General features: G+C 47.8%; 1 protein-coding gene across 2 annotated transcripts in view; it reads left to right on the plus strand.

Moving 5' to 3' along the window:
- Window positions 1–9,682: 9,682 nt before the first annotated feature.
- The window catches only part of QSER1 (glutamine and serine rich 1), a 30,380-nt gene continuing 21,906 nt past the window's right edge, over window positions 9,683–18,156 (plus strand). For both annotated transcript variants that reach the window (XM_075280895.1, XM_075280896.1), the window contains exon 1: window positions 9,683–9,962. In XM_075280895.1, the coding sequence (XP_075136996.1) occupies window positions 9,859–9,962 (104 nt within the window). In that variant the 5' untranslated portion in view covers window positions 9,683–9,858. The remainder of the gene's footprint in view (window positions 9,963–18,156) is intronic.

Below are 18,156 nucleotides of genomic sequence, written 5' to 3' on the forward strand. Positions count from 1 at the left end.
CATATGTGAATGATTTCAGCCATTATTTATAAATTAACCCTGTACGCTGATGTGCACGGCGAGTCCGAGCAGACCTGGCCGCATAGAGCGGGGTTTATTACTTCGATACATTGTAACAATAATTAACAACAAATATTTATGTTTTTATTTGTGTACATTAAATTTAGTCGTTTTTATTGGAAATTTAGGATCACAGGGTGGAAAATGAAGAGGAATTTCAGGAGGACGTTTTCCTTTCCGTATTCTAACCTTGGAATTCTGCCGATGGTCAGCTCCAGAGGAATTTTCTTCAGCATTCTGCTCCGATCTCTGCTTCTTATTGAATACAATGGAAGGCAGGATTGGGGAGGAATCTGTCCCTGATTCTCAGACCTTTGGTGATGTCAAAGGTCCATTTTTAACATTAGCTCTGCAGTATTTTGTAGAGACAGGTACTAGCCATGGGTACAGATATGAGCCATGAGTACAGGTACTAGACTTAGGTACAGGTACGAGGTGTAGGCACTGGTACTAGACTTAGGTACTGGTATGAGGTGTAGGTACTGGCACTAGACATAGGTACAGGTACGAGGTGTAGGCACTGGCACTAGACTTAGGTACTGGTATGAGGTGTAGGTACTGGCACTAGACTTAGGTACAGGTACGAGGTGTAGGCACTGGCACTAGACATAGGTACAGGTACGAGGTGTAGGCACTGGCACTAGACTTAGGTACTGGTATGAGGTGTAGGTACTGGCACTAGACTTAGGTACAGGTACGAGGTGTAGGCACTGGCACTAGACTTAGGTACAGGTATGAGGTGTAGGTACTGGCACTAGACATAGGTACAGGTACGAGGTGTAGGCACTGGCACTAGACTTAGGTACTGGTATGAGGTGTAGGTACTGGCACTAGACTTAGGTACTGGTATGAGGTGTAGGTACTGGCACTAGACTTAGGTACTGGTATGAGGTGTAGGTACTGGCACTAGACATAGGTACAGGTACGAGGTGTAGGCACTGGCACTAGACTTAGGTACTGGTATGAGGTGTAGGTACTGGCACTAGACATAGGTACAGGTACGAGGTGTAGGCACTGGCACTAGACTTAGGTACTGGTATGAGGTGTAGGTACTGGTACTAGACATAGGTACAGGTACTAGCCATGGGTACAGATATGAGCCATGAGTACAGGTATTAGACATAGGTACAGGTACAAGGTGTAGGTACTGGCACTAGACTTAGGTACTGGTATGAGGTGTAGGTACTGGCACTAGACATAGGTACAGGTACGAGGTGTAGGCACTGGCACTAGACTTAGGTACTGGTATGAGGTGTAGGTACTGGTACTAGACATAGGTACAGGTACTAGCCATGGGTACAGATATGAGCCATGAGTACAGGTATTAGACATAGGTACAGGTACAAGGTGTAGGTACTGGCACTAGACATAGGTACAGATACAAGACATTGGTACAAGTACTAGACATGGGAACATGCTAAAAAAATGGGCAAAGGCACTAAATGTAGGTACAAGTATTAGATATGGGTATAGATTCTAGACATGGGTACAGGTGCTAGATATTGGTATAGGTATTAGACATGGGTACATGCTAAAAAAAAAAAAGGGCACAGGCACTAGATGTAGGTACAATTATTAGATATTGGTATAGGTACTAGACATGAGTACAGATATTAGACATATTTACAGGTACTAGACTTGGCTGCAGGTGCTAAATATGGGTTCAAGTATTAGACATGGGTGCAGGTTCTAGACAAGTGTACAGGTGCTAGACATTGGTATAGGAACTAGACATGGGTGCAGGTTCTAGACATAGGTACGGGTGCTAGACATGGGTGCAGGTACCACATATGGGTGCAGGTACTAGACATGGGTGCAGGTACCAGATATGGGTGCAGGTACTAGACATGGGTGCAGGTACTAGACATGGGTGCAGGTACTAGATATGGGTGACAGCAGAGTCTTAATCTACTTCCATGACTGCTTTGCATGGCTAGAAGAAACTTCCGGAGTGCTGCTTAAGGTCTTGGGGACTGCTGAAGATATCTGAGTACTGAGTGGAGAGTGAACTGAATGGAAACGTGCTCCAATCAATTGGGTAGGTCAGCAATATCAGATAGGAGGTCGTCCGAAACCCAACACACTCTGATGATCAGCCGTTGTGGCCACTAGAGCTGCACAAATGAATGGGAGCCAATCTGCAACAGTGCAGCCTGATCATTACACAGTGTAAGGAGCTGTCAGTAAATATCAGTACCAGTTTTGGGTGCATCACCCAGCACACCCACCGATCAGCTGCTGCAGCCACCACATCTGAACAGTATATGGGGTTAGAAGCAGACGGCTCCTTACAATGTTTAGTGGTCATGCTGCTCTATTACAGATTGGCTCCCATTCACTTGTGGCCACAACAGCTGATCGTGGGGGTGCTGGGTATTAGACCACCACATATCCTACAGATAGGCCATCAATATTAACTCTTGGCCAAACCCTTTCACTAATATACAGTGAAACATCTCCAAAGGTTCACCCGTTTGAGCACAGCATCCCTTACCCAGGCCCACCATACATTATGCACACCGGCCATCTTCATTCTGAGGACCCCCCCCAGAAGACCACTGTCATCTCACATTATATGCACTTGTCTATAGAATACAGACCGTAAAATGTGATTTTGCAGACAACTCAAGTGACATCAGAAATAACCAGAAAGCTAAATATGGAAAGTGAGTGATGGCGCTAATCCCATTCTGAGGACAGGTCTGTGTTCGCGGGGGATTATTGATCCTGCGGGGTGATGACTCCTCAGGTGGAGGGGCGGCTGATGACTGTCAGATTCCAGATAACTGCAGAGGCTGACATACTGCGCGAGGCTCATTGTGCCTCCAGGCTCCACAATTAGATCACAAGCTCTCGGGAGCGCTGACTAATTGCATCTTTATGATCCTCGCACCAAATGTTTTTCAGTCTCTCTGCTCCTCGGTGTCGCTGTAAATTGCAGCTCTGCGGACCACCCGGGGGACAAGACTGGGCCGGCAACAGATATGGAAAACCGGCTATATGATTGTGCAGGGGACATTACTGACCTGGGTGATACCCGGCCTGACGCACTACATCAATGCAGAAAAACATGACTGAGCCCCCCACATGGTATACTGCCCCTTTAGTATATCGCCCCATATACAGTATATTGTCCCTCTAACAGACCCCCATTACAGGCCCCTAAACAGATAGCCCCTCCATTACAGGCCCCTAAACACTCAGTGCCCCCATTACATGCCCCTAAACAGTCAGTGCCCCCATTACAGGCCCCCAAAGAGAGAGCGACCCCATTACAGGCCTCAAACAGTGAGAGCCCCATTACAGGCCCCTAAACATTAATTGCTCCATTGCAGTAAGTGGGCCTCTTAGAGACCCCATAAAGTCCCCACATTTACAGGCCACCACAAAATATTTCTGACCCCCATAGCGGCCCCCACAGAGGTACTTTAGGCTCCTATCCCCATTCCCCCTCCAAGGGGCGCTGCATACTATGTCCTGATGTGAAATAGTGTCAGGACATAATCCAGCAGATAAAGGCCTATAAAACAAAAAAGCAGCAGCGGACGAGGAGCGCGACGTACTGAAGTCACCCGTAATGTCACAATGAGCTCTCTGGAGCAAAGGCGACGCCCCCACTGCCCCAGAGAGCTCATTTGCATATTCCCAAAGCCAATATCTGGGCGATAGAGGTGTATATATATATATATATATATATATATATATATATACTGTATATTACCAGTCCTGTTCAGGGGCCGGGCACAGTATTACGGTATAACGCCACCAGCACCCCCCACCCCACAAGGTACATTCCCTTTAAGGGGTTAATCTATTTGTAAGGGAACCCGCAGCAGAGAGACAAAGCCGTGTCCGGGGTCTTCCCTCGTGGATTCTATAGGGACAGAATTTGGAGAACCATCGAAAAATCCTCATCAAACCCTGCTGTGTGAACTGTAGCCAAACATTGTACCAAGTTGTCAGGAGAATGTCCTCGGGGGTGGGGGGTGGGGGGCTCTCACGGAAATCTGTAGTTCAGTGTTTTGGCCATTTCTGCCACTAAACTCAAAGTTATCAACACTACATATATATATATACTGTATAGCATACGGCTCTGTATCTCCAGCCCTGTCTCTGGTATATATAATATATATGTTCTGTACAGTATACAGCTGTATCCCCAGCCCCGGATCATGTACAATATGTATATATAATATATATGTACTGTACGGTATATAGCTCTGTGTTTCCAGCCCCAGCTCATATATATTATATATGTACAGTATATAGCTCTTTACCCCAGCCCATGTACAATATGTATATATAATATATATGTAGTGTACGGTATATAGCTCTGTATCCCCAGCCCTGTCTCATGTATATATGTATAGTATGTATATATTATTCATGTACTGTATAGTATACAGCCCAAGCCCTGTCTCATGTATAGTATGTATATATAATATATATGTACTGTACGGTATATAGCTCTGTATCACTAGTCCCATCTCTTGTATAGTAAGTATATAATATATATATGTACTGTATAGTATACAGCTCCAGCCCTGTCTCATGTATAGTATAGTATACAGCTCTATATCTCCAGCCCATGTATACTGTGTATAAATATATATATATATATATATATATATATATATATATATTGTATAGTATAGTATACAGCTGTATCCAGAGCCCCGGCTCCTGCACATTATGTATATATATATATATATATATATATATATATATATATATATATATTCTGTATAGTATACAGCTCTAGCCCTGGCTCATGTATACTGTGTATATATATATATTCTGTATAGTATAGTATAGAGCTGTATCCAGAGCCCCGGCTCATGCACATTATATATACTGTATATATATTCTGTATAGTATACAGCTCCAGCCCCTGTATACTGTGTATATATATAATGTATAGAGCTGTATCTCCAGCCCCGGCTCCCCTGGCACAGATGAGGGATGAGGATGGGGGTGAGGTCCCTCCAGATGTTTCTCCCTCTCATGTTTAATGTATACTGTGTATATATATATTCTGTATAGTGTAGTATAGAGCTGTATCCCCAGCCCCGGCTCATGTACATTATGTATATACAGTATATATATATATTCTGTATAATGTATAGCATAGAGCTGTATCTCCAGCCCCGGCTCCCCTGGCAGAGATGAGGATGGGGATGGGGATGGGGGTGAGGTCCCTCCAGATGTTTCTCCCTCTCATGTATACTGTGTATATATTTATACTGTATAGTATTCAGCCCTGGCTCCTGTATACTGTGTATATATATAATGTATAGTATATAGCTGTATCCAGAGCCCCGGCTCCCCTGGCAGAGATGAGGGATGAGGATGAGGGTGAGGTCCCTCCAGATGTTTCTCCCTCTCATGTATACTGTGTATATATATATATATTCTGTATAGTATACAGCTCCAGCCCCTGTATACTGTGTATATATATATATTCTGTATAGTATACAGCTCTACCCCTGGCTCCTGTATACTGTGTGTGTATATATAATGTATAGAGCTGTATCTCCAGCCCCGGCTCCCCTGGCAGAGATGAGGGATGAGGATGGGGGTGGGGGTGAGGTCCCTCCAGATGTTTCTCCCTCTCATGTATACTGTGTATATATATATATTCTGTATAGTATTCAGCCCTGGCTCCTGTATACTGTGTATATATATAATGTATAGTATATAGCTGTATCCAGAGCCCCGGCTCCCCTGGCAGAGATGAGGATGAGGATGGGGGTGAGGTCCCTCCAGATGTTTCTCCCTCTCATGTATACTGTGTGTATATATATTCTGTATAGTATTCAGCCCTGGCTCCTGTATACTGTGTATATATATAATGTATAGTATATAGCTGTATCCAGAGCCCCGGCTCCCCTGGCAGAGATGAGGGATGAGGATGGGGGTGGGGGTGAGGTCCCTCCAGATGTTTCTCCCTCTCATGTATACTGTGTATATATATATATTCTGTATAGTATTCAGCCCTGGCTCCTGTATACTGTGTATATATATAATGTATAGTATATAGCTGTATCCAGAGCCCCGGCTCCCCTGGCAGAGATGAGGATGAGGATGGGGGTGAGGTCCCTCCAGATGTTTCTCCCTCTCATGTATACTGTGTGTATATATATATATTCTGTATAGTATTCAGCCCTGGCTCCTGTATACTGTGTATATATATAATGTATAGTATATAGCTGTATCCAGAGCCCCTGGCAGAGATGAGGGATGAGAGATGGGGATGGGGGTGAGGTCCCTCCAGATGTTTCTCCCTCTCATGTATACTGTGTATATATATATTCTGTATAGTATACAGCCCTGGCTCCTGTATACTGTGTGTATATATATAATGTATAGAGCTGTATCCAGAGCCCCGGCTCCCCTGGCAGAGATGAGGATGAGGATGGGGATGGGGGTGAGGTCCCTCCAGATGTTTCTCCCTCTCATGTATACTGTGTGTATATATATTCTGCATAGTATTCAGCCCTGGCTCCTGTATACTGTGTATATATATAATGTATAGTATATAGCTGTATCCAGAGCCCCGGCTCCCCTGGCAGAGATGAGGATGAGGATGGGGATGGGGGTGAGGTCCCTCCAGATGTTTCTCCCTCTCATGTATACTGTGTGTATATATATATATTCTGTATAGTATTCAGCCCTGGCTCCTGTATACTGTGTATATATATAATGTATAGTATATAGCTGTATCTCCAGCCCCGGCTCCCCTGGCAGAGATGAGGATGGGGATGGGGGTGAGGTCCCTCCAGATGTTTCTCCCTCTCATGTATACTGTGTATATATATATATTCTGTATAGTATTCAGCCCTGGCTCCTGTATACTGTGTATATATATAATGTATAGTATATAGCTGTATCCAGAGCCCCGGCTCCCCTGGCAGAGATGAGGATGGGGATGGGGGTGAGGTCCCTCCAGATGTTTCTCCCTCTCATGTATACTGTGTATATATATATATATTCTGTATAGTATTCAGCCCTGGCTCCTGTATACTGTGTATATATATAATGTATAGTATATAGCTGTATCCAGAGCCCCGGCTCCCCTGGCAGAGATGAGGGATGAGAGATGGGGATGGGGGTGAGGTCCCTCCAGATGTTTCTCCCTCTCATGTATACTGTGTGTATATATATATATATATATATATTCTGTATAGTATTCAGCCCTGGCTCCTGTATACTGTGTATATATATAATGTATAGTATATAGCTGTATCTCCAGCCCCGGCTCCCCTGGCAGAGATGAGGATGGGGATGGGGGTGAGGTCCCTCCAGATGTTTCTCCCTCTCATGTATACTGTGTATATATATATTCTGTATAGTATTCAGCCCTGGCTCCTGTATACTGTGTATATATATAATGTATAGTATATAGCTGTATCTCCAGCCCCGGCTCCCCTGGCAGAGATGAGGATGGGGATGGGGGTGAGGTCCCTCCAGATGTTTCTCCCTCTCATGTATACTGTGTATATATATATATTCTGTATAGTATTCAGCCCTGGCTCCTGTATACTGTGTATATATATAATGTATAGTATATAGCTGTATCCAGAGCCCCGGCTCCCCTGGCAGAGATGAGGATGAGGATGGGGATGGGGATGAGGTCCTTCCAGATGTTTCTCCCTCTCATGTATACTGTATATATATATATATATTCTGTATAGTATTCAGCCCTGGCTCCTGTATACTGTGTATATATATAATGTATAGTATATAGCTGTATCTCCAGCCCCGGCTCCCCTGGCAGAGATGAGGATGAGGATGGGGGTGAGGTCCCTCCAGATGTTTCTCCCTCTCATGTATACTGTGTATATATATATATATATTCTGTATAGTATTCAGCCCTGGCTCCTGTATACTGTGTATATATATAATGTATAGTATATAGCTGTATCCAGAGCCCCGGCTCCCCTGGCAGAGATGAGGATGGGGATGGGGGTGAGGTCCCTCCAGATGTTTCTCCCTCTCATGTATACTGTGTGTATATATATTCTGTATAGTATTCAGCCCTGGCTCCTGTATACTGTGTATATATATAATGTATAGTATATAGCTGTATCCAGAGCCCCAGCTCCCCTGGCAGAGATGAGGATGAGGATGGGGATGGGGGTGAGGTCCCTCCAGATGTTTCTCCCTCTCATGTATACTGTGTGTATATATATATATTCTGTATAGTATTCAGCCCTGGCTCCTGTATACTGTGTATATATATAATGTATAGTATATAGCTGTATCTCCAGCCCCGGCTCCCCTGGCAGAGATGAGGATGGGGATGGGGGTGAGGTCCCTCCAGATGTTTCTCCCTCTCATGTATACTGTATATATATATATATATATTCTGTATAGTATTCAGCCCTGGCTCCTGTATACTGTGTATATATATATATAATGTATAGTATATAGCTGTATCCAGAGCCCCGGCTCCCCTGGCAGAGATGAGGATGAGGATGGGGATGGGGGTGAGGTCCCTCCAGATGTTTCTCCCTCTCATGTATACTGTGTATATATATATATTCTGTATAGTATTCAGCCCTGGCTCCTGTATACTGTGTATATATATATAATGTATAGTATATAGCTGTATCTCCAGCCCCGGCTCCCCTGGCAGAGATGAGGATGGGGATGGGGGTGAGGTCCCTCCAGATGTTTCTCCCTCTCATGTATACTGTGTGTATATATATTCTGTATAGTATTCAGCCCTGGCTCCTGTATACTGTGTATATATATAATGTATAGTATATAGCTGTATCCAGAGCCCCGGCTCCCCTGGCAGAGATGAGGATGGGGATGGGGGTGAGGTCCCTCCAGATGTTTCTCCCTCTCATGTATACTGTGTATATATATATATTCTGTATAGTATTCAGCCCTGGCTCCTGTATACTGTGTATATATATAATGTATAGTATATAGCTGTATCCAGAGCCCCAGCTCCCCTGGCAGAGATGAGGATGAGGATGGGGATGGGGGTGAGGTCCCTCCAGATGTTTCTCCCTCTCATGTATACTGTATATATATATATATATTCTGTATAGTATTCAGCCCTGGCTCCTGTATACTGTGTATATATATAATGTATAGTATATAGCTGTATCCAGAGCCCCGGCTCCCCTGGCAGAGATGAGGATGAGGATGGGGATGGGGGTGAGGTCCCTCCAGATGTTTCTCCCTCTCATGTATACTGTATATATATATATATATTCTGTATAGTATTCAGCCCTGGCTCCTGTATACTGTGTATATATATAATGTATAGTATATAGCTGTATCTCCAGCCCCGGCTCCCCTGGCAGAGATGAGGATGAGGATGGGGGTGAGGTCCCTCCAGATGTTTCTCCCTCTCATGTATACTGTGTATATATATATATTCTGTATAGTATTCAGCCCTGGCTCCTGTATACTGTGTATATATATAATGTATAGTATATAGCTGTATCTCCAGCCCCGGCTCCCCTGGCAGAGATGAGGATGAGGATGGGGGTGAGGTCCCTCCAGATGTTTCTCCCTCTCATGGCGGGGCTGAGGCCTGCACTAGGCCGCTGCTACCAGAAGGGGGAGAGGGAGAGGGAGGAGGCGCCATGCCCGGTGCATCCTGGGAAATAAACCAACATGGGGAGCAGCTCCGGGCTCTCCGTGCACTTCAATCCCACGAAGTGAGAGCCTGACGTGACCCCCCCGCCCGCTGCCGCCGCCATAACACGGCCCACTGCGTCACCGCCTCCCGGGGACGATGTGAGGGGGCAGCCAGCCAAGGACCGCAGCCTCTCCCGGATGATGGACAGGAACTACCCGACTCCCACCTTCACCGACCCGCTGGCCCCAGCCTCCCCCGCCGCCTGGGCCTACGAGCGGAGCGCGGCCGGGATTAAACCCAGGTGAGCACCGCGAGCCGGGCGGGGAAAGGGCTTAGGAAAGTCCGGGGATGCGAGGCCTACTCCTCCAGGCCGGGATTTCCCCTCCAACCGAGGATCGGAGGGAGGGGCTCCCGCGGCACTGTGATCTGTACGAGGGGAGGACAGACACCATAGCCCGGGGATCCAGCCCAGCAGCGGGCCTGACACCCGATCCGGGCGTACGAGCAGGCTGTGGTGACCCGGCAGTGACACATGTCCTGTCACCTTCACCTGTGCTGGGACTACAACTCCCAGCGTGCACTGACACAGACACTCACTACCTGCTGGGAGTTGTAGTCCCCCCCGCCCTGGCCAGCCACAGGTTGCAGAGTTCTTGTTTCCCTCACCACCTGGTGTGCCCGGTGACAGCTGGCATGGCGGGTACAACACCTGGCGGGACAGGGCCCGAAACATCCTGCAAAAGGTTCATTTTACATGTGGTCCTGATATTTGGGAGGGGGTGGGTGTTCGGGGGTCCGGTAACTTTGGGATTGACAGCACCAGTCGTGAATCTACGTACAGTCTGCGGTTTCTTGCAGCGCCGGGGTCGTGGAGGTCACTGGTCCGACACTTTTTTTGGTGTAGATGGGTGTTCGTTTGTCCCTTCCTTGCGCCAAAGATGCGTCCTCGAATATAGGCGGGGGAGGGTCAGGGGTGCTCGCCCCGCACCGTACAGAACGCCAGCCTTGATACATTCTCTGCTACAGTGTAGCCATTGCAGCAATGTGTTCTTATTAGTCGTCCTGTATGGCGCCAACCTATACTGCAGCGCTTTATAGACCTGATCGGTCACTGTCCCATATATAGGGCTCATGATAAAGGTCCCGATCAGTGTGGGGGTGACCAGAGGGGGGGACGCGTATTACTGACCTCCTTCTAATCCGCCATTGAGAGACAACTTGTCATAAGTGGAGGAAATCCTGTTGTGAGGTTCTTCTCATCTCAGGTTGCAGCCGCTGAGGTCAGGTCATGAGGAGGAGGAGGGCGGCCATACTGTCTTATGTCCGTCCAGCGCCATCCTTGGTACATACCCTGATAAACCGCCAAATGGGATTCGAACCTAGGACTCCAGTGCTGCAAGGCTGCAGTGTTGGCCCCCTTGCTGCAAACATTGGGACACTTATGCCCTATCCCTTATCCCTTTAATGAAACATCCACTTTAAAGGGATTGTCCAGGCCCTTGAAGCTGAGTAATACCTGACCAGTCCCCTCTGGCCTGGACTTTAGTGATGACCTTTTGACACAGTCCTGTTGTTGCCGCTGCACCAGTCACATGTCCGCATCGAAACGTCAGGATACAGAGGCCAATGGGGGATTCGGAAATCTGCAGAATCTATCTATATCAGATCTGTCAGGGTTCTGACGCCTGAGATCCCCGCTGATCAGCTGTTGAAGGAGCTGCGGTGCTCACCGGCGTTATGACCTCCTCACTGTTTACATCGCACGCCACTTGTGTCACAGTGGTCAAGTGATGTAATTACAGCCTGGTCACGTTATAAGGGACTGAACTGTTATGACATCACATGACCACTATGAAAAGGATGGCGTGCGATGTGGACAGTTCCTTTAACCCTTTCCTGACATCTGTTGTACGGTATTCCATTATGGCGATTCATTGTGCGGTCAGAAGATAATGGCCGTCACTCCCACTTGGGCCGTATTTGCATTTATGGAGCAGAATAAAGTAGCGCCCACTGGTGTCGGCTCGTGGCGGGGCCGCCGTATTCATGTCTCTTTTACCTTTGTAACTTTTGGTGCTTTGTGTAAGATCGCCCGTGACTCGCGCTCACAGGACGGGGCGTTTGTCTTCTCCCCCTCGTTCTTGTCTCTTTCTATTGTCTTCCATGAAGTGACCTTTAGGGATTGCTCACAGGGTAAGTCATTACTTGTCACCGCCATATGGCTTACCCCGCACCAGAGTGCGGCCGTTACATGTACCCTTGATCAGAGGTTCTTAAGCCAAGTACCCCTGTGTGAAAAAAATTCCAACCAAATACCCCCGCTGAGGTCTCTGGTGTCCATCAGGTGCCCTGCATCTCAATGGGGAATCTGATCAGGTCCTCAGCCATGGCACGTGCCCCCTGGGCCTGCACGACGTGCCCCCTGGGGTATACTTACTACTGGCCACATCTTGGCTGCTGCGGAGGTTGTTGTTGCATGCTGGCACCTAAGAACGTCAAATTGACTTGCAACGGTGACGATTTCCTTTTTTGCAGCATCACTTTACGCCGTCCGGTGTCCGTTGCACCGCACTAACCCTTGTGTGCAGGAATTGCTTTTACCCCCAGCGTCCCTGTGACAGCATCTTGTACCGCCGTCGGGCGACTTTACCCTCAGTAAGTCCGCAGGGCGCCGCGTCTCAAACTGTGGGTAAAGTATCGTCACGCCCGCACCGTTGCAATGAGAAGTATCACCCGTCATCCCTTGTTACATTTGGGATCAAATAGAAGAAATCGGTCACCAGAAGACAATCCTTGTTTTTTCTTAGCTCGTGCTATTAATAGTGCAGATTTTGGCAGGACGTCTCGGCGGTTCAGCAGTTCAGGGTCGCTCCGCAGGAGTTCATAAAGACAGATCTGTTCCTTCCGGAAAGCGGCCTTCCCCTTCATCCCGTAAAGCGAAGAAGTCGCCCCAGAGGCGAGCGAGGTGCGTGGAGGGGCCGCCAGTACCCGGGGTAGGGGGTTGTGTACATGTGTATTCGCCCGCTGTCTCTCGACCTTCATGGAGTCTTAAGGAACTAGTTTGGGATCTTATTTCTAGTTGAAGAATGTTTGGAATTTTCTATATTTGCTTTTTTAGGGTTATTCTTCAATTCGTTCAGATCAAACCTTCAGAACAGTCTATCCGAACGTCTCTGATTCCTGTATACAATGACGGAGGTGCAGTATAGACCGACACCAACATTACTGGAAAGTAGGAAAACAAAGGCATGAAAAATAGTGGAAGCCATCTGTATTTAAAGGGATTGTCCAGGATCTGAAGTTATTTGATACTGAGGACCTAGTCATGGGCTCGGTCGGATAAGTTGGGATCCGACACCCGATTGATCTAACCATATATCCTGATCCTATTTAAGTGCATAGGAACGGGTTGCCATTCCGGACGCCATCACTAAAGTGTACAGAGCTGGAAGCTATATACAGTGTACAGAGCGCCGTATACTGTAGTGATGGTGCCAGGGATCAGCCCCACTCCGAGTCACTTCAATAGAATCAGGGCTGCCTCCATATTGCTTTTCAATCCTGCTCGCTCTGGCATTGGGAGTCCAGTGGGCGGTGCTACTTGTCAGACCGCCCACTGTTCTCCTGAGCCCAGAGCGAGCAGGAATTGATAGAAATAGATGACATTATATTGAATCTGTTGCCGTAAATCTGCTCTATAACATTCCCTTTAACACTACAAATCCCAGCATGCCGCGTGTTTGTTCCACTGCTATATGCTTAGATAGCGTCTGTACAGCGCCACCTGTGGTACGTCTGAGTCTAGACATGCTGTATGTTCATTTATATCCATAAGACGTCGCCGCCATCATTTGTATTCACGGACGGGCCGCGGCTCTCCTGTCTGGATCGGAGCTTTCCTCCATTCGTCCTTGTGTTTTACATTTCGGCATCAATCCATTTGTCTGTGTGTTTTATGTGATGGATTATTTACGGGGGATTTATAGGGTCGTCCTGCCGGCGGGGCGCAAAGCTTTCACTACAGGGCTGTGACTCCCCTATCAGATCACGTCGGGGGTTGGAAAGATCCGCCATGTTTAATTTCCGCACCAGGGAAATGAGCTGCCTTATGCACTCGGCCGAGCCGTGCATGCATGTACATGGGGGGAATAGCTGCCAGCCGTCTATGGGCACATGAGCTGCGGGATAACCTCTGACCCCTGGGAAAGTTTGCTTTGCCAGTACGGGTTTGGACGGTGCCCCCCAGACCCCGCGGCCCCTGTAGGATCGGGGCTTGTTCCCTGATGTATCCCGCTATGTACCCCTATAGTAGTATACAGGGCCTGGGTAGCCTGATGGAAAAACCCAAAAATTAGAGTGAAAATTTGGAAGATTAAAATCGCCTCCGGACTGCTGGTGGTGGTCTGTATAGGATGGGGAGAGCTGTAGCGCCCCCAACAGTGTGAGAACAGAATGGAATAGAGAACAGAGGGAAGGGGAGTATCGCCCTTTTTTTTTTGGATACCCCTTTAATGTCCTTGGTGGTGCGATGAGCAGGGCCCCAGATATAGCCCAGGGCACCGCACATGAAGGGGGTGGCCGAATCTTCCTCTCCCACCTCCCTTACGCTGATTGCGCATGAGCGTAGTCGCTGTGGCCAGAGGGGAGGAACTATGACGCTCGCCGTGTGGGCGCGCTCGCGACCCGTGTATCAGTCACGCACGGCGTTTATACCGCTCTCCCCGTCCTCTCTATACCAGGGTTCTGAGGTATTTCCATACGTGACACCCTGTTTTATTGCGACGCCGCAGCTTTGTGTGTGTTTGGAGCCATGTGGCTTCTACATCAGCGTGCTGGTGAGTAATGACGTCACACCCAGCCCGTCCGGAGGAGCCTTCTAGGGATTCGGCTGCACCTTGTGCCCTTCTATAGACCCCGCAATAGGCGGAGCTTGTCGCTCAGTAGGGGCGGGGTTATCTTCCTATACCGCTGTCCTATATGCTAAGATGGGAGCCTCACATGTCCTGTAACGCTGAGCAGCCTCTGATAAAGATCTTCCCGTCACTTCTTCTAGAGCGCAGCGCGTTTCTGTCCGGCTATTAATGTGAGCGCTCCTACCCCTCCCCCGCAGCATTTCTCTAAAATTGGTTAATGGCCGACAGCGATGACGTGATGATAATTCATAAGCAGACGCTTTAATGTAATCCAGGAAGAGGAAAAAAAATAGAGAAAATAAATCATCCATTTGCTGTTGGCTTGTTAGCCGGAGGCCCGGCTCGCTCCAGGGTCTGAGATGGACGCGCCCTGTGCTCATACCTGATCTGTGGGGGTGGTCTGACACCCCCCACCAGACAGAGAATGGAGCGGTCCTCTACAGCGGGTGTCAGAGCCCAAACAGATCACATAATGGTCACCTATCCCAATATTGTAGCCTCTGACGGACCAGAACAACGGAACCTGCTGCAAGAGACTGGACCGTATCTTATACAGTGACGCTGACATGATAGACTCACCGTATGTACATGGCCAGCAGGGTGACGCCGGCCGCCATGTTGGTGGTGACTGAGCCCCGGTGTCATTATAGTCTACACGCCGCAGATAATTAGGATTTATTAGTTTCAGCTGATGGTTTAATGACAGACCCGCATAGAAGGAATGTTCCATCAGCCTTATAAGGGAATATACGGGCGCTCGCTGGGAATATATACAGATTTCACACTAATCCTTATTGCTTAGTACTGCCGGCAGGGCCACAACATAACCAGTCAGTGCTGAGACCTGTAATATCACAAGAGACGGCCGAGAGATGGGAAGGAGATGTGCAAAAAGTGTGAAAAAAAAAAAAAAAAAAAAGGAAAATTCACAGCGGCCACTGCAGGGGAGGAGCGGTATTACACGGTGATCTCAGATGAATGGCTTTCACGTAAATACAAGAATGTCTGCAATCTGCCAGAAGCGGCTCTTCGGTGACCTCAGGCAGTGGACTCCTAACCTATCTATCTGCAGGGCTGGGTGATATGCTGGTTCTGGTGACAGTAACCTATCTATCTGCAGGGCTGGGGTGATATGCTGGTTCTGGTGACAGTAACCTATCTATCTGCAGGGCTGGGGTGATATACTGGTTCTGGTGACAGTAACCTATCTATCTGCAGGGCTGGGGTGATATACTGGGTCTGGTGACAGTAACCTATCTATCTGCAGGGCTGGGGTGATATGCTGGTTCTGGTGACAGTAACCTATCTATCTGCAGGGCTGGGGTGATATGCTGGTTCTGGTGACAGTAACCTATCTATCTGCAGGACTGGGGTGATATGCTGGGTCTGGTGACACTAACCTATCTATCTGCAGGGCTGGGGTGATATGCTGGTTCTGGTGACAGTAACCTATCTATCTGCAGGACTGGGGTGATATACTGGTTCTGGTGACAGTAACCTATCTATCTGCAGGGCTGGGGTGATATGCTGGTTCTGGTGACAGTAACCTATCTATCTGCAGGACTGGGGTGATATGCTGGGTCTGGTGTTATATATATATATCCCGCTATCACAGTAGACCACACCCACTTTCCCCTCTTTCTGCTCCGGACATGTCGCCCTCTTTGGTTTCCTTTTGTATATATTTCGCCTGGTTACAAGTCTTGTATGTAATATAAAAGCTTTCTGTATAAACATATAACCTCTCCGTACGTGTAATATAATAGTGCCCCCTCCTCCCCTCCCCCCCTCTCCCCGATTCTCCCAAATACGTTTTATTGGGCTGAGTAATAAATACTTTAGACCTTTTATCTCCCAATTGAGTTTCTTCGGTTTATGATCTTCTCTCCTTATTCCCGACTCGCTCTGACTTGGATTATCCTTTAGTATTGCTATAAGGGCCGTGTTCACACAGGATTGGGTGAATTTTTCGGAAAATCGGTGGCAGAAATATAAAGCTGAAACTCTAAAACCTTCCTTAGATGGGCCGGCAGCGCCACCCCTGGGTTAACCCTATTTGTAAATGGACCTCCAGCTATAAAACCACTGGTCATAAATGAATAGTAGAGGCCAATAGGAGAAGCTTTGTAATGTATCTTACTAATGAAATCTGTTTCCTTCCACTTGCCAAGAGCATTTTTTATATTTTTTTGTAACATAGAAGTCTATGGAGGGAGAAGCCTGCTGGAAAAGACTCACAAATACCTGCAGCTGCTCCTTGGTGAGGGAGCTTTCCTGACACTGCCGTGTCTACAAGATACGGCTGCACAGAACAAGGCAATAAATCTGATCAGCCGCTGTCTCCTCTCCATAGACTTCTGTGTTTGAGACTACAGAGGGTAGCAGTGCGATAAACAGTGGAAAATAAGCAGCAGAGATTCACTTTAAAGGGGTTTTCCAGCCCCATATTTCTTTCATATTTGAAGCAGAGGGAGGGAGCCCTGGGCACTGCATAGTGGTCCTGGGGAACTGCAGCACCGTGCTGCACATGATCCCTGTCCGCTAGTAACTGGAACAGCTGTGCATGACTTCCTACTATTCTAAGGATAGGGGTCCCAGAAAAGACAAATTCTTACCCCGTGTTCATTAGAAAGGTCACCAAATCCTGTATTGCTCATGGTGACCTCCACCACCAGCAGGTGGCAGTGGTGAATTGTTGCAGCCAGTGTTTGTTTCCTGTACAGCAGGGTAAGTGACGCCTTGTATGGCACCCATTGAAATTATTGGTGTGTCCATCTTACACGCTCACGGACCGTACCCCCTAACAGTATTCAGTTCGGGGTCACTCTCAAGGGCGTAGTACGTGACCTCCTGATGTTCACCCTTTAACCTCTGTACAGGGATATGGACTTCAATGCTGGGAGACTAACAGGTCTCTACCACTCAGAACGGTCCCAGGGGGTCAAGGCTGGAGTGACGGTGGTGCGAAGAGTATTAGAGTAGTCTAATACAGGTCAAGGCTATAGGGAGGCGGAATAGGTTTCGAGTCGTGGACATTCAGAAGGTCAGGGCGGCCATGTAGGTTCAGTAGTCAGACACTAGATCAAAAGACGTTGGTTGGGAAACAGGTCTGGGCCAAAATATGGAAGGGCGAGCGGGATCTTGCAGCTAAGAACCTATACTGCTCAGGCATTGGGCGGACCGTGATCCTGCTTTATATTGGTTCGAGACATTAGGGATTGGCTGGGGAATGGTTTGGGTGCAGGAGAGGCGTCCCAAGGAGGAACACATTGGGGACAAGAGGGGAAAGTTACATTGTGTCTGACCCATCAAGTGAGACAACGTTCCGCTGAGCAGCTGGTTTACACATTAGCCGGAGCCCTGAGATGTTACTCAGCAGGGGGGCTGGGTAGCCTAAGACTAATGCACTAATAAGCCATTGGCATTAGGTCGGCTCCTCAGATTTGCACATCTTACTCTCATTGGTTCCAGGTCAGGTAGAGAGGAAAGAGTTGTCAAAGTTCATGTGCAGAAGCTTGTGTCCCGCGCGCCAAGGTCTGACTATAGAATGTGCACCATGTGACTGGCTCTATCTCTGCAGCG

Source organism: Leptodactylus fuscus, chromosome 7 (assembly GCF_031893055.1).
Source record: "Leptodactylus fuscus isolate aLepFus1 chromosome 7, aLepFus1.hap2, whole genome shotgun sequence".
Taxonomy (NCBI): domain Eukaryota; kingdom Metazoa; phylum Chordata; class Amphibia; order Anura; family Leptodactylidae; genus Leptodactylus; species Leptodactylus fuscus.